This window comes from Crocodylus porosus, unplaced genomic scaffold (assembly GCF_001723895.1).
Source record: "Crocodylus porosus isolate Cpor-Errol unplaced genomic scaffold, CroPor_comp1, whole genome shotgun sequence".
Taxonomy (NCBI): domain Eukaryota; kingdom Metazoa; phylum Chordata; order Crocodylia; family Crocodylidae; genus Crocodylus; species Crocodylus porosus.
The window spans coordinates 19,793,887-19,819,082 of record NW_017728928.1 but is presented as its reverse complement, the minus strand read 5'-3'; the positions used below and the strand labels follow the sequence as shown (position 1 = coordinate 19,819,082).

Sequence of the window (25,196 nt, the reverse complement as noted above, 5' to 3'; positions counted from 1 at the left end):
GAAAGACTGACGCAAAGTACCTATTTAATAGGTTGGCTTTTTCCTGGGCGTCAGTTGTCAGTTGCCCCATCTGGTTTAGCAGGGGTCCAATATTTTAACCTTCTATTTGGAAGGGAAGATTATGACACTGATTCACTGTGTGGCCGTGGGCAGGTAACTTCACCTTAAGGTCCCCTTGTAAAATGGAGATGACAGAAAATTGGCCTGGGAGGGACCTCAGGAGGTCATCTAGTTCAACCACCTGCCCAAGGCAGGATCATTCCTGTGTAAGTAATGCCTATCAAGTGCTTGTCTAATCTGCACTTAACAACTTCCAAGGATGGAGATTCATCAACCTCTCTAGGGAATCTGTTTCAGTGCTGAAGTCTCCTCATACTGACAGTTTTCCTAATGCCCATCCTAAGTTACAACTTAAGACCATTGCTTCTTGTCCTGGCCCCTGTCACTTATAGAATACCATAGTTATTAGCATACCACAAGTCCCACTTTCCCCCCAAATAAGGCACACGTCTTACTTTGGGAAGGCAGAATGAAGGTTAAAAATATGTTTCTTTCCTTGAAAAAAGGCGGGGGTGGGAACGTGGGCAGTCTTATTGCCACATCAAAAGCTGTAGACCTCAGCCAAGTAGATTAGGGTGGAATTCTCTCATCATCCTCACACATCTTAGCCCATGGGAGATGCTGCTACTTCAGCACCTCCAGGATTACCTCAGTCAGATCAGCAGCCTAATTATATGCAGTCCAACACTGTAAAAGCCTCCTCCAGTGGGAAGAGGAGTGAGGCTGAGAAGAGGAATCCTGCCCTAGCTCCAGGTGGCACAAGACTCCAGACCCTGCAGAAATCAGCTTCCTCATTTTAGACACACCCCAATTTTCCACTGCTAATATTTTGGGGGAAAGTGCATGTGGTACGAGAGTACATTTTATAGTCTATCACCATCCTCCATATAACCTTCTCTGGTCATATATTTGGAGGCTGTTATCAAATTCCCCCTCAGTCTTCTCTAGACTAAACCATCCAAGTTCTTTCAACCTTTTCTCATACATTGTAAAATCATAGAATTTAAGGTTGAAGGGGACCTCAAGAGGTCATCTAGTCCAACCCCCTGCTCAAAGCAGGATCATCCCCAACTAGATCATCCCAGCCAAGGCTTTGTCTAGCTGGGTCTTTAAAACCTCCAAGGATGGAGATTCCACAACCTCTCTGGGTAGCCTGTCCCAGTGCTTTACTACCCTCCTGAGAAAGTTTTCCCTAATATCTAACCTAAATTTCCTTTGCTGCAACTCAAGACCATTGCTCCTTGTTCTGTCATCTGCCACCACTGAAAACAGTCTATCTCCATCCTCTTGGTAACCACCCTTCAGGTAGTTGAAGGCTGTTATTAAATCCCCACTTAGTCTTATCTTCTCCAGACTAAGTAATCCCAGTTCCCTCAGCCTCTCTTCATAAGTCATGTTCTCCAGCCCCCTCACCATTTTCACTGCCCTTCACTGGACTCCCTCCAATTTGTCAATATCCTTTCTGTAGTGGGGGCCCCATAAGTGGACACAGTACTCCAGATGTGACCTCACCAGTGCAGAATCGAGGGAAATAATTACTTCCCTCAATCTGCTGGCAGCACTCTTACTAAATCAGCCCAATATGCCATTAGACTTCTTGGCAGCAAGGGCACACTGCTGGCTCATATTTGGCTTCTTGTCCACTGTAACCCCAGGTCTTTTTCTGCAGAGCTGCTTCTTATCCAGTCAGCCTCCAGCCTGTACTGGTGCATGGGTTTGTTCTGTGCTAAGTGCAGGACTTTGTACTTGTCCTTATTGAACCTCATGAGATTCCTTTTGGCCCAATCCTCCAATTTGTCTAGGTCACTCTGAATCCTAGCCCTACCTTTCAGTGTATATACTACAGCCCCTAGCTTGGTGTCATGCACAGATTTGCCCAAGGTGCACTCTAGGCCACATTCCATATCGTTGATGAAGACATTGAACCAAACTGGCCCCAGGACCGACTCCTGAGACACTCCACTTGATACCGGCTGCCAACTAGACATAGAGCCTTTGAGCCCAACGGTCCAGCCAGTTTTCTATCCACCTTACAGTCCATTCATCCAGCCCATACTTCCATAGCTTTTCTGCAAAACTGTTCTGGGAAACCATATCAAAAGCCTTGATAAAGTCAAGGTATATCACATCCACTGCTCTCCCCACATCCACAGAGCCAGTCATCTCATCATAGAAGACAATCAGGTTGGTCAGCCATGATTTGCCCTTGTTGAATCCATGCTGACTGTTCCTAATCACTTTCTTCTCCTCCCAGTGCTTAGTAATGGATTCCTTGAGGATCTGATCCATGATTTTCCCAGGGAATGAGGTGAGGCTGACTGATCTGTAGTTCTCTGGATCTTCCTTCTTTCTTTTCTTAAAGATGGGCTCTATATTTGCCCTTATAGAACAAACACATCCTCACAAGCACACATGTGTGGTTTGTGACACCTTAAAAGTCATTTGAGGTGCTCCAAGCCACATGTGGTGCATGTGCACTCATGCACCGCTAATTAGCAGCATGATGGAGGTTTTTTGACACCATGAGATACCAGTGTCAAAAAAACCCCGCCACTAAAAAAAAGTGTGGCAGCACACACTGCAGTAGTGTGCATGACCAGGGACTGGAGCCTGTCCAGCTAGAGCCATGCTCTGTGCTACAGTGCACGTGCAGGAGCGTGCCACTGGATAAATAGTAGTGGCACAAATACTTGCCCCATAGAAAATGTGTGCCCCTGCACATGTGCACTCATGGGGATACACCCATGCAGTGCAAATCATGTTTCCTAGACTCCTAATCATTTTTGTCACTCTTCACTGGACTTTCTCTAATTTGTCTGTGTCTTTCTTGAAGTGCAGTGCCCAAAACTGCACACAGTACTCTAAATGAGGCCTTGCCATTGCTGAATAGAAGCATTGCTTCTCTGCACTTGCAAGTGACACTTGTGTTATTTAATCTTGCATGCTATCAGCCTTTCTTTGCAACAAGCACATGCTGTTGGCTAATATTCGTCTTGGGGGTCAGTATAACCCCCAGGTCCTTTTCCATGGTTCTAAAGCCTAGCCTGTCATTCCTCAGGTTGTTCTGTATTTGTATATGCATTAGTTTTGTCCAAAGTGAAGAACTTTGCACTTGTCTTCACTAATTTCATTCTATTAATTTTGGACCATTTTCCCAGTTTATTAAGGTCATTTTGAATCTTAATCCCATCCTTCCTTTGTCTGCAACTCCACCCAATTTAATACCACCCTGCACTTGACCCTATCCTTCAACTCAGTTAGGCTTCTTTACAGGGATATAGGTTGTAGCCATGTTTGTCTAAGGATATAGGCAGACAAGGTTCTTTGGGTAAACCCAATATCTTTTATTAGACCAACTCAAATAACTGGAAAAATTCTTAGCAAGCTTTCAGGTACTAATACCCTTTGTCAGGCTGAGAAAGCATCTGCACAGACCAACTGCAGATGCTTCCTCAGCCTGACAAAGGGTATATCTGAAAGCTTGTAAAAAAGAATATTTCCAACTATTTTTAGTTGATCGAATAAAAGATACCAGATTTACCAAAAAAACCTTAGGCTTCCTTAGGCATTTTGAGACCTTCCAGTGAAAGCACTAAGCTTCATTTTTAAAATTATATTTACAATATTGAGAAGGCATTGTCCTAATTTCAGCAAAACGCTCCAGCCTATGACTATTCATATAGCCCTTGCAGATGTAAGAAACTTTAATGGAATTTAAGCACCTGCTTGACATTAAGCAGGGGATTATATGATACCCTGAATAAGGATGGGTTGCTGAACCATGGCTGTAATGGAATATTTCTGTGGCTCAACACTGATACCTAGACATGTTCTAATTTTTTCAAGACAGGTATGGAGCCACGACCGGACCTCAGTCCTGTGCTTCCTTTTCTGCATGTGCTCTAGTTAAAAGTTATTTCTAATTAAATATAATCCTTGTATGTCATTAGCAAGGAAGAAAACCAAATATTGGAAAAAATGCAATCCCCTTTTCTCTCCAGATCCACCAGTGCTCCCCTGATGTATGCTTTGAAATGTGTGTGTAATATATACTCTCCAGAATTCTGAGAACTGCAAATACCACACTATGGTTTTGTATTAATCTTTATTTATCTAAAGCTTTCAGTGCTTGCTTTCTTCATTGACTACCCTGCACCTCTGTGTATCTTTCCCTGGAAGTGTCCCAGTGTCTGTGCCACTTCTCAGTTTCTTTGCATGTTAACTGAGCTTAGGGCAAAATCTTGCTCTCTGATCTTCATAGCAGATCTTATTTCTGACTTCTTTCTCTTCCTGGTTACAATTCAGGATATCTTCCCAACACCTCAGCAGTTAAGCACAAACTTGGCTCCAGCGAAACTTAAGCATCTGCTTAAAGGTGTCCTGAATCAGAACCACTGTGTTACAGACTGTTGTGCATGAAAGGAAAGGAAAAGTTTAGAGTACAGGGCATTAGCCTTCAAGGTGGGAGTGAAAGCCATTTCCATTTGAAAAAACATGACTCGAGGGAAAGTTGGGTAATTGTTACCATTCGCACTCGAGTCTGAGAACCCTTGTCATGTATACTAGCTCTCTGCTGTGACACAGCCTTAAACTCCAGATCGCAAAAGCCAGCCTACACATTTAAGAAAGCAAGCGAGCTCAATATGATCATATTAAAACCAAAAATTCACTTAAGCTACAGATATCTTAAAACTTCAGGGAAGTCAGCGATTTCGCATATTGTTCCCACCCCACCTCCCTTCTGGTATGATTTTTGTTCCTTTCTAACTTTAAGCTCTTCAGATGGGGTTGGGTCCTTCTGGAACTGCACTTCCGGCAGATGGTCATTTCATTCCCCCACCTCTTAGGCCTGGAAATCCCTTTACTTCTTTGTGAATAAAGGGAGTGCAAGTCAACACGTTAATAATTTCTCAGCCTAGGTCCCCAGCATAAATTGAGAACACCATGCCATATTTAAGCTGTGTTTGTGTTCTTCTGCAAAGCTTTCCTTTCTTCTCAGACAATACAGTCTTGGATTTTCAGACATTTTTGAGATACTGTCTTACATCTCATGTCAAATTTAAAACAGACACAGCTTAGAGGAGGGGAAGGAGAAGGAACAAGAGAGGGCCTTTGACATTCTTCAAAAAGGCTGCAACGACATCTGGACATAAACAAGGCATCATCTGACTGGAACAACTGACCTCCGGTGCAATTCCCAGTGCTGTTCTGACATGTCCGGTTGGCTTCCCCAGTGAAACCTCCAAAGCCTGAGTGTGCCCAGTACATCAGAAATATTTCCAGATCCCCTGCCTTGTGATCATATCTCAGTAGAGCAGCCAGGCACACGTGCAGAAAGGCTGCACTTCCACAGATGCTTTCTCTGGAATAGCATCAGCATTTGGCTTCAAGAATTAGCTTGTTTTGCACAACATAATATAAGCAGAATCCAAAACAACAGCCACCCTAGAACAAATATGGTAGAGAGAATCAACAGAGAGTTGATCCAAACTGCCCACATTTTTTTTTACGAAACAAGGATCATGGTTGAGTAGGAAGAGTGGAGAATGGCTGATCTGAACAATTACAGAGCTAACGTTGTAAAGATATTCTTTGTCCAAAGCACCTCTGAAAAGAAAAAGAATTGAAACAGAAACTGTTGGTAAAATCCTGGCTCAGCTGAAGTCAGTGGAAGATTTGTTTTTGAATTCAGAGAGGGACACATTTCTCCCTATGTATATAAAGAGAAATGTGTGAATGTGCTTTGTCAATAGGTCTTCTGCTCCTCATTCCCTCACGCATCTTGGAAACTTCCCTGTAATCATTATACATTAAAACCTCACTGTTTTGCCCAGAAGTATTACTAGAGTTGCATCTGCAGGGTGCTTATTAATTACACTTGTGTGATATGCAAACAGAATTATTGATAACCACAGGGATTGAAGTACTCATTCATAACACCTGCATAATAGCATTAGTAAAACCCAAATGCTTTAAGTTTAGCATCAGTGAGAATTTTTCTAAGCTTTACATTATTAATGCATCAGTAATACAGTGATCGCTAGTTATAGATTATCAGCTGCGGGCAGTCCAATATAAGGACGAGAAGTTACAGGCTCTTGGGGGTGGGGTTTGTTTCAAAGTCCTATAATTATTCCATTGTTTGCATCTGCAAAGGCTGGACTTAATTACAGTTGCTCAAAGCCCTTTCTGGGTTAATCCAACTTGTTGCTTAATGGAGGCATTGTTAAGCCTGTCTGGTATAAGAAGTGAGCTGTGAAGTTAGAAATAATTAGCTAAAAAGCCACTGATGCTGCTGCTAAAACCACTGGATTCCCTGAGTTCCTGTTTCATAAACAGGAAATTAGAGAGGACGCTGAGGAGCAGCACACTAGCAGGTGCACTTGGAAATGGAAAGGAGTTATTTGCCTGTACCTGATCAGAAAATGTATTAGTTTTGCCAGCTGGAAACCTCTGGATCTCTTAAGTACTGAAGGATGCACAGACAAATGCAGGGGATACGACGTAAACATGAAGAAAACAACAGTAAATTCTGCTCACAACACTCAACATTTCTTCTGAAGTGATCAACAGCGAGCTGGTAGTTAACCACATCAGTACAGTATAGAAAGTCACTGCTAGGTTTCAGAATGAACACAGCGAGGTCGCATGACTTCTGCTGCAAGTTCCTTTTCCAGGTAGCAGTTCTGGTTGGAAAGAAAAATGTCTAAGATCACCGAGGGGTGTTAAGACGCGCACATTTCCATGAGCATTCACTTTCCACAGTTCGTACCACAACGTCCATGTGCTGCCTCTGCGGGAAACTCTGAAGGAAGAGCTATCTGCTTCCCCAGCAATAAATCGCCCATTAGGAGCAAGCATATAATCAAGTGGTGTAAATCTCCCCTCCCAGCAGCAGCCCACATGTGTCTAGTTCTCAAACTGAAACTATCTACACCAGATTAGGGTAACATTTTCCTGACAAATCTCCAAATCAAGTGGCATTTCTCATTTATATGCATAAGTGGCACTTACGTAGCTGTGTAAATGCAATTTTTGCCACTTTTGTGCAGTTTGGCTTTCATTTGCCTTTGTGGAAGCATGGCTTCCTGCAGTACCCATTTGAATATGCTCAGAAGGATGTATTATGTCTTTGAAGGCTCTGGGAAGAAGAGGAATGCCTAGGTGCATGCACAACTCCATGGAAGTTCCTGAAGATGTAGCAGGAGGAAAGTTGCAAATAGTGACTTTTTGACAGGGCAGGAGTGGCAGACCCTCTCACCTTTTAGGCTAGTAGCTTGGTGGTTAGGGGATCTGCCCAAGTAGGACACCTGGGGGGGTTGAGGTTGCATTACTCACCAGGAAGGAGTGTGTGTTAGCACCTTCAAAGAGAGCAGGTCCTAGCACTTGTTTCTGTCCCTCATAGTTTCTATGCACCTTGTATTTAATAGTTATTGGATAAGATGCGTAAAGAATAGCAAGATAATTTCTTCCTTACTGGGAGCAGAAGTCAGGGCCGGTTTCTTTCCAAAGCAGTGTCCAGTCCATCTTATTGACTTACAGTCTCCCTCTTTGTTTGCTTCTTCCTGGCCCCACATATCTTCCCTTCCTGATTGCCCAGCGGTCCAGCTTCAAGAGGGTTAGACCAGAATGAGCTGGCTAATGTGTAACCCATATAGAACACTTTGCTCAGAAGTAGGAGATCCAGGTTCAAATCATCCCTGGATGAAGAGGAACTAGAATCTGGATCTTCTGCTTCCTGGGCAAATGCCATAACAACTAGAATATAAAATGCTCGTGCTGCCCTCCTTCCCCACTTCAAGAAATGGAATCCAATATCTGCATAAGTGCCACTTAGTTGCATGAAGGTAAATAAGATTTGGCCCTTCCTGTTTTCAGGTGTTGCTTCACATCTGCCAAAAAGTTTCCAAGGTTTTACATCTTCTGGAAAGCAAGGGGCAAAGTTTTGAGGCTACAGTCAAATTTCAGATGAACGCCCTCCCCTCTCCCTCCCCACTCCCAGTTATAGGTTTAGGTAGAAATAATACAGATTTCAAATGGTTTTGTGCATCTTTTATCCCAAGATAGACAGGCTCCGCAGAATCAGTGTTTACTGGTGCACGAGGTACTGAACACAGTGTTCCAGAGGAATTTGGCTCACTGTCTCAGGAAAGCTACTGTCATTTCAGGTTGGAAACTAAAATTGATATTGTGCAGGAAGGTCAGACATAATGAAATTTACTTCTGTTCCAAGATGGAGGGAAAAGCTAAATTTCTGAAATTTCTCGAAAAATTCTGACAAATTTCGTTTGGGAACTATTGAAATATTTCCTTAGATAATGTTGAAACGTCTCACATAAGCATTACATATTACACAATATTAAATATATGTATAAATTTAATATTAAAGTCAAATTAAATGCTTTAACAGTTTCAGAAAAAAGGAAAAAGCCAACATTATTCATTTATTATAAACATGTCCCCATTCAAAGTTTGATTTAAACAAAACTGCATTTTTTAATGAAAAACTATTTTGTCAAAGTGTTCTGATCCTCATTACTTCCAGATTCCATATGAATGGCAGACTGAGAAGGGGAGCACACAATGGAGCTGATTCCAGAAAAGAAATTAAGAATATGCTTAACTGTTAGCATGCCTTTAATCCATGTGGGCTGCAAAAGGGCATGAATTAAGCACAGACGAGCATGGTTTCCTGAACAGAGATAACTTCCTGAATTGTTATTTTAAACAGATTTCTGCAACTGAATATATACTTTTCAAAGCTTAATTCAACATTTTCATTGAGATTTTATTTTCCACTGTAAAACACAATGCACATCTTTCAGACTCTAGGGTTTTATATCTAGAAGGTCTGAAAGTCAGGATGTTATCATTTCAGATATGATGTAATGAAGAAAGCCAAACTGTACTGTGCAATCAAGCTTTTTTATCCCATGAAGCTGACTTTGTATCATTCTCAGAGCATTCTCTTAAGCAGGAAAATGGTGATTCTCAAAAATTGAAAGTCCTTTCAGTCTCCTAGCCCCGGGAGAACTGGATACCTTCTCAGAAATGTCAAACTCAACAAGAGATAATCCTGGAGATTTGTCCTCCTGTTTATCTTTCAACACATGCATGTGTGGAGATTAGTGGCTGAGAATACCCGTGATGAAAATTCAAGGATGGAAAAATATTTGCATTTTTGTCATGGCCATTTGGTCACCTGCCATGAGCCAGACAAATCCTAACAAGTTCTAACACTTCCTAAGAGAATTTCTCTCTCTCATACTCTTATTCACAGTCCTGATTTTTTTATTCAAAAACTTGAAAACTCTACCTTAATCTCAGATAAAGCATAAAAGCAGAACAGTTCCTATACTCAAACAGACAAATGGCTTGTCAAAATCCAGAACCCTGCATGCAGGGGTGGCTAGCACTGGGTGCTTCAGAGGAAGATATAAAATCCCACAACAGACAATAGCATGACTTCAGGGAACTTTCTTCTTTTCCAGACCTGAAGAAGGGCCTTGAAAAAAGGTATCTTTCTCAACTAAAATTAAAATGTAGCCAAAAAATCCCCACGTTTCTCCCATATTTCCTCGACAGCAAGACTCGAGTGTTCCTCATTGCAGTCAGTCAGTAGTTGGTTTGTGTCCTAAAACAGGAGTGTTTATGTCCCATATATATTTTAATCCTAGCAAATGTAACTACAGTACAGAAATTCTCATTCAAGGGACTGCCGCTGGGCCTTTGCTACAGTATTTTTCAGCCATGAGTTCTACATGTTAGTTATGTGCAGTATAAGATAGCATTTCCATTTATCCTTTGACATTTATGAATTGTTCAGTTTGTTAGCCAAGTGTGGAGCCGCTTCCTTTTTCTACTGCTGACCATGGTTCTCTGTAATATCCATCTGCTCTGGACTGCACAGCTCTTCTCTTGATTTCTTGGTAATCTGGGGAGTGAGAAGGGAGGAAGCGGCTTCCAACGGAGCACTTCAGGCACAGCTATTCCTAAATCATCCCTGCCTGATGTTTGTCCAATCTCTTCTTGAAAAATTCCCTAGGATGGAGATTCCTCAACTTCCCTCAGAGTCAATCCAGTGCCTCACTGTTCTAACAATGAAGAAGTTTTTCCTGCTCTCCAATATAAACCTACTTTGCTGCAAATTCCAGTTTTGCTATAGATCCTACTCTGTGCAGCAACGGAGAAAAAGGTGTTCTCCCCCTTATTTATGGCAGCTCTTCAGATATTTCAAAACTGCTATCATATCCCCTCTTGTCTTTTCTGCAAGTTGAATATAAGTATTTCTTTCAACTGCTCTTCATACAGTTTTCCTTCCAAGCCGTTTATTATTTTTGTCAACTGCCTCTGGGCCCTCTTCTCTACATCCTTTTTAAAATGTGGAGTCCCAAACTGCACAAAATACTCTTGAGGAGGCCTAACTAGTGCCAAGTAAAGAGGTACTGTCACCTCCTGTGTCTAGAAAACATGACTTAAATGGAAAGGTTAGAAGAACTGTGATTATTTCGTCTGAAAAGAGAAGATTGATGGAGGATTTGATAACAGTCTTCAAATCTATGAAGAATGCTTATAAAGAAGATCATGATAGACTGTTCTCTGACTATGGGATAGGACACGAAGTAACTGTCCAAAATTGCAAGGGAAATTTAGTTTAGATATCAGGAAGAATTTTCTTACTGAGAGTGGTTTAGCACTAGACCTGATTATCTAGAGAGGTTATGGCATCTCCATCCTTGAAAGTGTTTAAGAACAGATTAGAAAAACAGTTAAGTGAGATGGTTTAGACATGGATGATTCTGCCTTAAGGAAGGGTTAGACTAAATGGAGCCATTGATAGTGACCTTTCTTATATAAAATTTGCATAAGCAAAGTATAATAATGTCTAACAATGCTGAGAGCCTCAGGAGGAAAAGATAGAAGCTGTCATAAATAAGGGGGAGAACACCTTTTTCTCCATTGCTGCACAGAGTAGGATCTAAAGCAAGCAGCAAGTTAAATTATACTTGATATGTCTGTAAAAATATCCAGGGCAATGTTGAGCTTGATGTGCAAAGGTATTGTAGTGTGAAAGGGAGGTGATGTTCCCATTTATTTATATGGGGCAGAATTTTATTTTTCCTGTGTGTCTAAAGTGGCCATGTACAAGATATTCTTGCCACTTACACACAGTTTGCTATTCTATTTCCGCTACACTGTGTCTGTGTAAGCTTGCACAAGTACACTGAGCATGCACATTTAGCTATACACTGGCCAGGCAGGTGCATAACTGCATATGTGCACCCATTCTGGATGCATGTCTTTATCTCAGTCCCCAAAACACAGCCAGCCAAAAACCCATCACAAGCGGGTGTTAGCCTCTGGAGGAGGAGAGGATCCTCCATGGTTTAGCTTCAAATCCTAGGGGTTAGGGTACTCACTCATGAAGCCAAAGGCCTGGTTTCTAGGCCACCTTCATTTAGAAAGGGCTTGAAGCTGTCTTTCTCTGAATTGTAAACACAGTGCTATATGCACAATGCATCACTCTACAGGTTAGACAGTTCCCACTTATGCATGCAGGACAGGCTCATGTCCAAAACAAACAGCACTGGGGACAGCAATATAGGGCATTTTCTGTTTTATTTATGTATTAGATTTATTTTCTGCCCTCCCCAGAAAAGGCTTAGGGAGGCTTATAATAAAACCTAAGATAAATTATAAAAAAACCAAATATTAAAAAAGAATAATATGTAATAAACAACAAATTCCCCAAACAGTGCCCCCCAAATTAGTCCCTCCTACTAAAAGCCTGCCCAGGAGAAAAGTTCTTGTAGGGGCCTGGATCCAATGATCTGTAAGGTCCCTTCTAGCCCCTAACAACTACGAAACTATGAAATACTTTCTGAAGATATCCAGGATCAGGCTTCCAGTGGGAGGAAAGGAAAAAGCTTCAAACCAAAAACTTTTCCAAACCAAACCAAACCAAACCAAACCAAAACAAAACAAACAACCCCCCCCCCCCAAAACATACTTTTGAGATTTTTCAGTGGAAAATGTGTATCTCCTTCAGGAAAAGAAAAAACATACAACAATAACAATAAATATTTTCTAACCAACATTACTGAAAGCAGATACCTTCAGGAGAGATCTCCTCTGTCATCCTAACACACATCTTCCAAATGATGATTTTGTTTTCCTATGGACTTGAGAAAAAATGAGAAGGGGCATTGTCTTATATCCCAGCTTTCACACAGAAGGAAGCACTGTGCCTCCTTCCCTTAATTTCCCAAGTGAAGAAAAGGCTTTTGGAAGAATGGAGGACTGTAGTACACAGCCTTACCTTTATTCTTATCTATCCTCCATCACTGTCCTGTGGGGACCCTCACCAGCTGGAAGACTGCTCAGAAATGGCTCTGTGGGCAGCTGGCAGCAGAGACAAGGTGGCTTCCCTACCCCAGTTGCCCTTATTCCAATTCAGGGGAGAAGTTAACTGCAGGAAACTGAAAGTGGAAGAACATGGAAACCAGAGAAACTGGAGAAAGATAAAAGGAATGTGGGAGAAAGAGAGAAGAGGCAAGGGGAATGTGAGGTCAATGCTAGGTCCCAAGGAGAGGGCAGAGGGACTGTGACAAGGAAAAAAGGGAAGCAAATGGGGAGCCGAGGCATGGGGGACTTGAGGGAGAAACGAGGAGCTGCGAAGTGGAAGTGTGAAGGGGGAAAGAGAAGCCAGAGGGAGGACAAGAGGTTCTCGTAAGAAAACCAAGAGAGACTGAAGCAGCCCATATCTGCAAAGCAGCTCTGTGCCTTATTCTGTGATCCCATCAACTTCAAGACAAAATAACTCCCTTGGCTGTTATACAAGTGGAGAGAAGCAGTTTAGTATCTTGCAAAAGTGTGGATGCATAAAGTGGGGCAATCGGAGTAAAGAGGACCAGTTCTGCTTTTGTCTTCGTGCCATGGCTTTCCAGGCTGCTCAGGCTGCTGGTGTAACTTGCTGCCCCAAAAGAGATCCAAGGGCAGGGTTCTCTATACACTTATGTTCAGGACACTCTTGGGAAATCCTGTTAGGGTCTGGTGAAGAGATAACTGGACTGGAGAGACAGGGTATGAAGTCTTGATGGCAATCCACTGGCCAAGGAGGTTTGAATAAGAGGGAGGAATGAAAATTCATTACAGAGACATGACGATTTTAGCTAGGAATTATAATAATGGTAGTAGAATTGTCTACTTTTTGGTTGGGTCCTCTGGAGCCACCAGGAAAAGATCAGGTACTCATTGTGCTGCATATCGTGCAGATATATAGCTAGAGTCCAACATTTATACTACAAATAGATGAAACAGACATTGGTTGGAAATAGGATGAAACTGAGAAAAGGAAGTTTTAGGCTGGACTCCAGGGCTAGGGACAGAAATTACACAGAAACCAGTATAAGTGATCAGAAACTGGTTCAAATCAGTAACACAACAGAAGTTCAGTGCACTTAAATGGCTTTCAAAATGACTGAAACTAGTTTAAGATAAACTGGATGGATGTAATATAAAACTTAACTGATTTAGGTTAAATTGATTTATTGAACTTCTGTCCCTGATCTCCTCCAGATTCAAATTAACTCACAGTCCTCTTGTATCCCAGGGTGCTTTGCCTCAGTGGGCAGGCTAGTCTTGCCCCAAGCTGTCTGTTCCAGCCAAGCAGGGAGTTGTGCTTTAGGACCCGCAGCTTCTGGCATGAACTATTGCAGGCATGTGGCTGCATTTCCTGAATCAAAAGTGAATGTCTGTTCACTTGCTTGGTTGTTCAATCTATGCATTTTAAATTAACCTGTGAAGATTGGATGATTCAGTTTCAGGCTTTTTGATTGTCTGTCAAAATGTCCTGACTTATCCCAGGACTAACTTCCTGACTGTGTGAGTTAACAGGCTATGGAGTTGCTCCCCTGGACAATGTCAGAAACCCTAGCACTTGCCATGACACTAGGGAGATCCACTGGACAAATCATCAGTGAAAACTTCTCTGGAGCCACGTGTGCCACATGTGGCAACCACTCTGGGGCTGCACTGTACATGGCAGCCACTCCACTGCTCTGGGGCTGCGCTGCATGGGGCAGCCACTCTGGGACCTGCCACTGGATCCAGCAAAGTGCTGACATACTAGAGTAGGTGCTGTATGTGGTGCGGCCTCAAAGTAGGCACTATGTGCAGCACGTGGGGCCATCTGATATGCCCCATATGCTACCTATGAATCAACTCCAAGACCCACAGAAAGCACTGGGGGCTGAATGATAGGGCACTGTGGGCTGGATATGGCCCATGGGCCATATCTTTGACACCCATGCATTAGAGGTTATGTACCACACTGAGCTTCAGAAATAAGCATGAAGGTAGTACTGAGTACAAGGGCTGTCAGTTTGCGAAGTAAAATGAGCAATTTAATGCTAAACTGGCTAGGGCAATGGAGAGAAGCACCATGCTTGGAGTGGTTACAGAACATAAGAAAGGGGAGTCACAGTGCATATGAAAGAACAGAGTGTAGCAGGAGACCTGCTCTCTCCATGACTGTGTGATAGAGTCCTGCCAGCCACAAAATGGTCCCAAATGGCCAGCTCTTATATGAGAATGCTAGAGGAACAAAGGAAGGCTCATTACATCTTCATTCCCATTGCGTATCTGGGTAGGAGCAGGTCACAACCTGACCCAAAATGTGCAACATTTTGAAAGCAGGGACATTAATAACTCTCTGAGACTGTAATCACAAAGAGCTGTGATAGTAACAGTCTCTGTTGCTTTTTACGAACAGCTGCAAAAATAAGATACGTTGCTGGAAATTAGGTTTGAGTGTTTTCAAGTGCAGCATTTACATCCCTTTTCAAGCCCTTCACATCTCCCTAATCTGCACTTAAACCTCCATCCAGCTGGAATGGAACAGCAGGATGTACCAACAGGTACTTACAGCTGCATGCGACGGATAAGGGTATTTCCCTCCTACACCTGCAGTATCAGCTGCTGGGGATGAGCTAAAGGGAAAGTACTAACAGGAGGTTCTTATATGAAACATGAAATAAATTGTTGTTTCTGAAACCAAATTAATTCCACATACGGGTCCTCACAACAAGTGGGTGTCCAAGTACACCCTGAATTTGCCCACTTCCTTTATAACATTGACACTGGCCAGTAGCATGTCTATCATGACTTTGTAGTGTGTGCTCACAGAGCTGACACTGGATTCCTGTATTGCTACCTTTCTCTGCCTTACCCTGTCCTGTTGCTCTAACTATGGAACCAGTCTCTTACTCTTCTGGAATTCAGAACTGCAGCATCAGAAGATGGATATCCTCCCAGCAGCATCCTCCCAGCAGCATTTCGAGAACCCAGGTCTACCCAGTCTGCTCAGGTTGGGAGGCAAAGAAGTTTTATGCTAAAACGCCTCTGCTCAGTTTACCACAACAAAGGAGTATGTTTGTCTTAAAAATATGCAATTATTTTAGACGCTTTCTCAGCAACTGGATTACTGATTTGCCAAACAGAGCAACAGCTATTGAAATCCACTGCTGTAAATTGCTGTCTTTGTTTCAGATTGATGTGTTTGCTGGCTCTACTACTGCACAAGTGTTGGATTGGGCTGATTGCTGAGAAGGTGAAACCCTGTTGCAGACACAGCTGCTTCTACCTTGTCCCTGCACATCTGGCATCAAGCCCTTGACTAGTATAGGGGGTGCTATTGCCAACTGACGTTGTACATTCTTTCCTCCCTCCCCTTTCTCCACCTCTGACCTCTTGTTGTGTGTTCCCCCCACAGAATGTGATTGCCATCCCGTGGGTGCAGCTGGCCAAACCTGTAATCAAACCACAGGTCAATGTCCCTGTAAAGATGGTGTGACTGGCATCACGTGCAATCGATGTGCCAAAGGCTACCAGCAAAGCCGATCTCCCATTGCCCCCTGCATAAGTATGTGGACCACTCTTTTTGAAGTCTGTACTATAGTGGAATTAACCCATAAAAAAATCAACCTCAGCTACTAAGGGTAATGTTACAGGCTACCTTTAAACCATTCCAAAGGCACTTAAAACAGGAGCATCCATGGATTAAATGGTGGTAAGCTGTGCTAGATAGCCTCTAAGTATCTTAAAGTTACACTAGTTTGGGCAAGGGTTATCTCTGAAGCGTTCTACCTAGCTTGAGCTAGGATATTTTTAGTCTACTCCATGGAGATAAAGTGACTAATTTGTAGTCACCCAGCATCCCATGATGCACAGCTCCCAGTCCCTTTACCCCTGACAAACTTTCCACCCTCCCAAGCTCTATTGCCCATGGGGTTGTACTGGCCCCAAGCCAACACCCCACCTGCCCTCAGTGGGCATGATCCCAGCCCACATGGCACACACCGCTGACTCCTCATGCAGGTGCCAGGCATGTGGACCTCCACTCAGAGGGCTAAGCCTTTGCCCTACATCTGGGCAGCATTCCCCTACCCAAGAGAAATGGAGGTGAAGTGGGGTACAGCCTCTCTCTCCAGCCTTTCACATTTTTGGGGAGGTAACCAGGAAGGGGCTTCCTAGCACTGCATGTGGTGAGAACATGGAGCCCAGAAAGGCATGCTTTCCCAAGCGCCACACTCTCAGTGTGCTTAACCCCTGGGATCTGCTCCCAGAGGAGGGATAGAGTCCTGGCTCCTGGCCATGCCCCTGCTCACCAGGGCTCTCTAGTAGAAGTCAAAATTTTTCAGGTCAGGTTGCATTAAGCCTTAACCTGCAGCTGCTCTGAACCTGTTCTAACTTGAACACCACCAGCAGTTTTAGAATGGTTTAAAGATGACTTGTAACATCATCCTGAGATTATACCAGGTTGAGTGATTACTAACACTCATATGTTCCATTAGTAGTGCTCAACTGAAAATACATTTGTGAAATTTTAACTAGACTGCATGTAATAGGTGTCTGTATGCCTACTACATATACATTTTACATGCATCTCATTTGCTAGCCTGGCTAGGTTATGTGAGTGTCATCTAAAACCTATTTCATCTAAAGACTGAGTAGTTTAAATGATTCATTTTGCTTTGAAGACCTTTCCCTAGCTCATAGGGAGACCTGGATATATATTTCCTTTGCAATGCTATCTTAGTCCTGCTTGCTATGGTAAATTGCTATGATGTTTTTCACTTCTTCCAGACTACGTTGCTTTGTATTGTCAAGGTTCTTCAGTTGAAACCAGCTAATTACCTGGGTTCATTATTATCAGTTGCTGTCATCATATATTGAAAAGATCCTCAGGTATGCCCACCCAAATGGTTAAATGGGACCTTCCACTCACACAATCTAGCCAGAGATATGGGACATTTTACTTTTTTGTTTATCTTTTAACATTAGTTTGGGTTTTAAATACTGTTTAAGACAGCAGCAGCAAAGCACACTAGGTTGCAGCTTCCAATATTTCTTGTCACAATGCCTTCCTTTCTAAAACTGTGTGCCCTCTTTTTATATCCCTATATAAACCAGCCCAGGGCAGATCGAAAACATCTGCACCAGTAGCCATGTCCCATTCTGTGTCTTTGTGAAATGCTAAATCTCCTTAAATGAACAGTTCCCTCTGCTGCCTGTTGTCTTTGCTGCCGCTGAATAGTTTTGTGCCTTCACATGATATAGGTTGTCAATTTACTCTCTCTCTACCTCCCTTAAAAAAACCAGATGACAAAATCATGGCTGTAAGAAGCAAAACCAAATAAAACAATAAAAGTACAGCAGTTGGAGAAAGCAGTGGGGCTACCATTGCAGTAGAAGTAGACTTTCTGGTCTGTGCTAACTTCCTGGTGTAAAGAAAAAGAAAGAAAGATGAAGGTTGAAAGAATCAAGTCTTTGTCCAGGACCCAGTCTATTTCAGCACTGTCCATTCCCAATGTCCTTTTGAGATGATGACTTTTTAAATATGGGGAGATGCCCCCTTTCTACTGTTTGTTACTGAATAAAACATGCATTCCACGGTGGATTTTGTTCACTTGAGATTAATTCTTCCTCGTGATGCAATGGTGCGGTAAAAGCTATAACCAGATGCTTGTTTCCCAAGATGGCATAATCATGACATTCCAGTTGCTTTGCAACAAGTATGCACAAAGGTTTATCGCTAACAATGCAGACTGCCATGGTAAATCAGACGGTAAGTAGCTCCTTGCATCACTTGCCCTACGGTTCGTGGCACTCAATACAGACAGACACAGAATTTCAGCATGATCATACAGGCATAGGTTCAGCACTGCATGGATCATATTCCTGCTCACAGAATCAGCCTGCTAAGAAGTCAATCTGTTTCAGTGCCAGACTAAAAGAATAGTAGGCTTCCAGCTAGTGTCTGGATGTCTGACTGTAAATACTTCTTTTAATTTAAAGAACATGAAGGCACTCTCCTGTGACAGGGACAGCAAGAATTTTGGATCTGAAAGACTTTTGAACACTTCCATGATTAATCCCACTGAAAACTTATTACTGATTCTTTACCATTGTAAAATATTTTAAGGAACCCAGATTTTGAGGGAACTACATTTTGAATACTTTCAGAACGTAGGGCTGCTTATAAAGTCCTGCTCCACTAGGCAATGACCAGTATTTTTATACATACACACATATATAATAAATGATGACATTTTGCCAACTGAGTCTCAATACCTGCTCACTCTACCTTTACAGTATTGTAATGAGAAAAAATACTTCTAGCATAAGTAATAGAGCTGTGCAAAGCTTTGGTCTCTGATTTGACTCGGTGGAGATTTGACCTGATTCGGTGGCTGATTCTCCGAACCCGAATCGAATCAGGAGACCCTTTAATCTCTCCAAATCTAATTGGAACCCTTCGAGTTGAATCAGAGAGATTCAGAAAGATTCAGTAATTTGGACATAGGCACAGCTTTAAATGTTATTTTGACATACCTCTAGGCAGGAGGGGCTCGTGAACGCTGTGATGCTGGGGTGCATGGAGTGTCCCACAGGAGCAAGGGGGTGGGGGCTCCCCAGCGCACTTAGCAGCAGACCCGAAAGTGGAACAGAAACACTTCCGGTCCACTTCCTGGTCCCCCGGGGAGCACAGGAGACACCTGGGGTTCCCCTATGGCTGATCACTGAGCTGGGGTGGTGTAGGGGAGTGGGGCCCAGGACGCTCCCCAGCAGACCTGGCAGTCAACAGGAAGTACTTCTGGGTTTGCCACTGAGCACATGAAGGGCCCCCCACACTCCTGTGGGATGCTCCATGCACCCCAGCATCGCAGCCTTCACAAGCCATGCTGGTACCTCAAGGTACTTAGAAAAAACATTTAAAACTGTGTCTATGTCAGAATCGCTGATTCTCCAAATCAGCATCAAATCTTCAGAATTTGGATTCAGCCAAGTCAAATTGGGGACAGTGATCCAAAACCAATCAAATCACTGTCCCTGATTTGGGCCGAATCTGAATTGAACAGGGCCTGCTTCACACACCCCTTATAAGTAGACAAGTACAATTTTGGCAGGGTAGTATCGTTGAAACAAGGGTGTTTCAGAAAGTAATGGCAACTTCAAAATAAAAAATTGTGTATGCAGTGAGTGGGAAGCTGCACAGCAGTGGGGAACACTGATTGTCAAATGTACCCATTGTTTATGACTATGTAGAGATTGGATATACAACAGTTTTATTTCAAAATTGCCATTACTTTCTGAAACACTTTCATATAATACAATAGATGTGTGCTGAATATATAAAGCCAAAACTGTTAATATGGAGAAATCTGTTTATATATATATTATTATGTATATATGTTATTATATATGTATTATATAATACATATTATTATATATTATATTTAATTATATAATTTATATATATATATATGTTCTCCTCATGGTTCTCTCTTTTTTTTCAAATAGTTCCACATTTGTATCCTTAAAAGATGCCAATCAGCCTACTGTAAAATTTTAATGTAGGGCAATATCTATGAAGCATCCTTTCCAAGTCACAGATTCAGAGAGAGCAGGTATAGCATGATTAAGCCAAATTTCTGCACCTGTCCCACAGGAGTATGTTTAACTTTCTGATATCACTCTCTGATTTACCATTGCCTATAATTTTACCATCCCAAATCCTGGAGATTTCCATCTATGTAATTGCCCAGTCTGTGTGATAAACAACAATATACTCAGGGTATTGTTACATGTCTGCACAGGTTACAGTAACAGAAATGACCGTGTCATAAATATACCCCTGAACCTAAACATTAGCAGTGTATAGTGTGGTTTTTCTTTTTTTCAAAAGCAGCCACACAAGTTCAGGGATAGCCAGATTTTAAGTCTTAATATGTATTATATTCTCCTCTGAGTAAATCTAGCTCTCATAGTCACGTGACAGATTTTAACTGATATTCTGTATTCTCCTACATGGATTTCTAGTAATGTACAGAAATGTCAGAGCTTTGCTCTAAACAGAAGATTTCATTACAAGAGCTGTCCATGTGCCTTGAGACTCAATCATCTAATTTAAGTCGGGACAATTTACTGTACCTTATCTATAGTCCATCCTTGTGACAAATTTTCAGCTCCTATTTTATATCCACCTGGGCAATGCAAGCAGCAGCCTCTGTATCCCATAAGATTACTTTTGGTTCTCCTATGTAATATTTTACTGCCTCACTCTGACATACGTAAAACTGTGAAAGCAACAGCCACATAGGTGTAGTCAGTAAAACCAAGCATGCATGACATACAGTCCCGTCTCACTGAAGTGTGATACAATGTTCTCCCTCATTTTTTTCATCTTTCTCTTTCCCCCCTGCACAGAGATTCCTGTTGCTCCACCCACCACTGCAGCTAGTAGCACGGAAGAGCCTGCAGGTATGTTGTCTTCTTTCTTTTTAACCCAGCCCAGGCTGCATTCATGGAAAACAGATTTTGTAAAGGGGGGGCAAGGAAGCAATTGCTTGGGGGGAATCTTAAAATGATAGTTCTGGAAAGGACCTCAGTGATCATCTGGTGTAACCCCCTGTGGAAATTTAGGACAGATTATTCCCAAACCATTCCATATGTTTCTCCAGCTTCTTGAAATCCTCCAGTGAAGGAGATTCCACGACTTCTCTGAGCAGCTTGTTCCACTGTCCAACCGATCTGACAGCAGGGTTTTTTTCCCTGAGACTTAATCTAAATCTGCTTTGCTGCAGTTTAAACATTTAAGTGTCATTTAAGATAATCATCTAGACTGACAACCATTTTGGTGTAGAGGGGGCTGGAGTTGGATTTCCACATAGTCCTTTGGTCTTGTTAGGTATACTGGGACAAGCTAACACCAGTTAAAGCTCAGAACATTTTTGCTCAGTCTTCATAATCTCTGTGTAGATGTTCAGAGAGGTAGCCTTTTCTAGGGCTTTGCACCAGGTGAACAGACAGATAAAACTAAGAGACTTTTTTGAGGGTCTGTATTTATACACCCATAAATATGGCCTTCTACTTGAAAATACCTAGTGCAGTACCTGCAACTGATGTGTCACATCAGTATGAACGAAGGATTGGAGATCAAGATTTACTTCCGTGTTTACAAGTCTTTGCTTGCTTCACAGTGCCAGGGTCCCAGTTCAGTTGTTCTCCAGCAGGACTATAGCACTGGGCTTTTTCTAACCCTAATATGGAAAATGGAAGGGATTATTTGGGGAATCGATGATCAGCTTAGGAATTCTCTGGTTAATGTTAGGAAATTACTGCATCATAGAATGCCTAAATGTAGTTTGAATCAGGCACAGATTGACCAGGAATAATGGTTATTGCTTCAATTTTAATGGTCACTTCAGGATAACGGGATCCCTGAAACCTGAAGCACCCAAGTTTAGCTGGAGGGAGGTTTGGAGTGTTGAAAGTCCCCAAACAGAACAAAGAAATTAAAATGTTGTTGCCAGCCTTTAATAGCCACAAAGGCAGGGTAAATCAGAAAAAGACTCATGGACATGCATCCAAAGCTTTGAAACAGGAATAGGGAACATGCTTTCATAGTGGGTTGGCAAGAGTTCCTGGTGTTTAACTGCGAAGCAAACTAGGATCAAACCAAGCTGTCCTGGGCACCGAGAGAGAGAGTCTGTGCTGCAGAAGAAGTCATGAAGGTGTGTATTTGGGGGAGAGGGAAGCAGTTGTCGACTCCGTGGAGAATTCTTCCCCAAGGCAAAGAAACTCCCCAGAGAGGTGAGGAAACTGATGCATGGAAATGGATAATGGCATGTTTATTCTTTTTTCCTGTGAAACCTAAGTAAATAATAACTTGTTTTAGGACTATGTGCACAGTCTCTGGGTGTTGTGTTTAATACCTATCACGTACTGAGGAAGTGTTACACTATAAATCCAGATTGCCGATAAGAGTGGAGTCCTAGGAGATGGTATGGTTACTTGGGAGTCTGGGGGGGAGGGGGGTCAGCAAAGGTCCATGGAGCCTAGGGCAGCTGGGCCCCAGGGCTTCATTTCTAGGGCAGGGGAGCAGACAGAAACCCCATGTGCAGGAAATACACCAAGAAAGAAACAGTGTTGTTGCTGATTTAGGCCAAGGTAAGTTTAAGAACACAGAGGTTCAAGGGATTGAACCAACTCAGCATCTGGTGAGTTTGTGGCTTAATCAAGGTTGTGACAAGATCCAAACATTCATGGACAGGCAGGGTGGAGACCTTCTCCTCTCCAGTGAACTGATATCCATGACAGAGGGCCTTCTTCAACTCAGCCAAGGTTAGAAAAGACCCACCCTCCACTGTCAGATTAGCTGAGCCTAGCCTGGGATACAGGGTTTGGATAATCCCCTGACCTACATATGCATGCGCACGTGTGCATGTGTGTGCACGTGAGTATGCACGTGTGCGTCTGTGTGTGGGTGTGGGTGCATGCACACATGCACGCACATGCATACAGGTGCACGTATACCACTGGCTTTTTAGATAGAATAAAATCTGCTCAAAGAGATCACCGTTCCAGGAGTAAAAAGAACCAGGGGAGAGTCACCATTAGCTCAGATAATAGGAGTCTCTGCTTTGGAGCAGGAATATCTGGACTCTTGCCACATCATTGCAATGGACTTCAAGGGGCTGTGAAATGTGGCCTGGTAATGATGACTGCCAACATTTTAGTTATCTGTGGGGTTTTTGCAATGTTTTCCAGATTTCTCAGGCCTCCATACAATGTCTCGCAACTAGGATAAGTCTAAATCTTTCTAAAAAGACCAGAGTCCGCTGTTGACATGAAAATCCTCTTTTTTAATCTCTCGTATACTCCTTTATCCTATAACTGGAAACAAATATTATAAGCTGTATAGGTTCTGTTAGAGTCTCCCACCACTTTCACTAACTTTATTCCAGATCAGTTCCAATGGCTCCCCAGGAGGCATTCCTGATTGACATGAGGATGAGATGAAAATAGGTTGCCACATATCACAGATTTATTTTCCAGAGAGTTCTACACAGTTTCCATGTTTTGTAACATATCTCAACAGGTGACTGCAATGCAAGCAAGAGGCCCCTGGGAAAATGGACATGGTAGCTTATTATGTTTGGATGCTTGTAGATTCTTGCACTGTTTGAACAGTGCTCTCTCTGTACAGGTCTTGAGAAATGGAGGTTATTTACTTTTGTCTCAGCAATGTGGGAGGATTCATAAATTAGGGATTTTGTACTAAAAGTGATGGATGTCACCTTGAATTGAACTCAGAATTTCTCTTTATGTTCTATGGCAGGGCTTTTCACCCAGTGAACTTTCAGGCTGGTCACATTTGCTGCATACTTAGTAACTCTTCCCAGGACAGTGAAACCTGGAAAGTGAATGGACAAGGTCTGTAGTTTGTAATGTCAGGGAAAGTTAAAGTCCACTCAGACTCTTAAGCCCCAACTCTGTTCTTCCTAAAGCACTAAATCCACTGTAGCAGCAACACTGTGTTTCAGCTTGTCTTCAACCTCAGCTTGTCCTAAATAAGGGAAATCTACTGCTATTTCTATCTACTGCTGTTTAAGCAGTATCTGACAGCCTGAAGGTTTTATACTATTGTGTGCCTTATAAAGACTGTCCACTGAATAGTAAACTCATTTGTCCACAAAAGGAGTACATGCAAACCAAACCCCTCAAAACTTAGATTTTTGATGCGTGCTTCCACTGACAGTAGGTGAGTTTGATGACTCTTACTATCATTTTAAGACTGTTGATTTCATACATAAGATGAGGTCTCACAAGTGTTTCAACAAGAAAAAATAAAGCATTAGTGACAGAGGTAGGCATGCAGACATTTGAAAACATTGGATGTTTGGTTTTTGTTCATATTTCACAAACATTAATATAAACTTTTCTTTCTTTTACTCTAGTCAAATCTTTCTTGTCTTATCCTCTTTTACCTAGGAAATTTCCCTCTTTCTGCCTTAAGTGTTCTTGCAAATCATGATGTACTTCTCACCATTTTCTTCTCCAATCTGAAATCTCCTCCAGAAGCTTATTTCTAAGCCTCTCATTATATTTGCTTCTCTGTTATGAACACACTCCAATTTGATAGCATCCGTTCTTGGGCAAAAGGCCCAATACTAAACACAGTTCTCTGACTTTCTTATCAGTGAATATGAAGTCAGAGAACTATGTTTAGTTTAGTGAATAGCTCCCTTCCTGGGGTATGGATGTTTTTACTAGAAATGTCACATGTTCCTAACAGAAATGCCACATGGCTGATCATGGTTTCTAACAGTGATCAAGTAGAATTCAGAACAAAAAAGAATTGCATTTTAAATTGACATTTCTATTTGCAGTTTATTTGCTTTCTAACCAATAACTGTGGTAGTCATTGCAGACAATTCTGGTTTAGAAAAAAGGAGCAACTCAAGCTTGGCCATAGATGAATCATCCTGCAGTTCAACACTAGTGAAAAAGTGAGCCTCAGAAAGGGATGGAGACAACAAAGAAATGGCTTTTACTGTTTAAGTTCTCCAGATGGAAAGCATCTGTTTGTTCTTCTATTCCTAAATACTAGCAAATGCTCCAGAATTTTTCCCTATTTCCAGTATCATGCTGTGAAAGAATGAAGAAAGCTGGCCACTTGTAGAACTTGTGAAAGCCCATATTCTTTTTAAACTATTACAATATAAAGGTTGAATGCATTTCTGCCTGATAGCTGCTGCACAGCCTAGGACAGTGTTTTTCCAACTTTGTTC

At 42.2% G+C, this 25,196-nt stretch overlaps 1 protein-coding gene across 1 annotated transcript in view; it reads left to right on the top strand.

Annotated features, from left to right (window-relative positions):
- NTN1 (netrin 1) overlaps positions 1-25,196 on the top strand; it is a 229,993-nt gene that overhangs the window by 124,476 nt on the left and 80,321 nt on the right. Inside the window, exons 3-4 of the mRNA XM_019542766.1 lie at positions 15,833-15,982; positions 20,830-20,883. Coding sequence (XP_019398311.1) covers positions 15,833-15,982; positions 20,830-20,883 — 204 coding nt within the window. The remainder of the gene's footprint in view (positions 1-15,832; positions 15,983-20,829; positions 20,884-25,196) is intronic.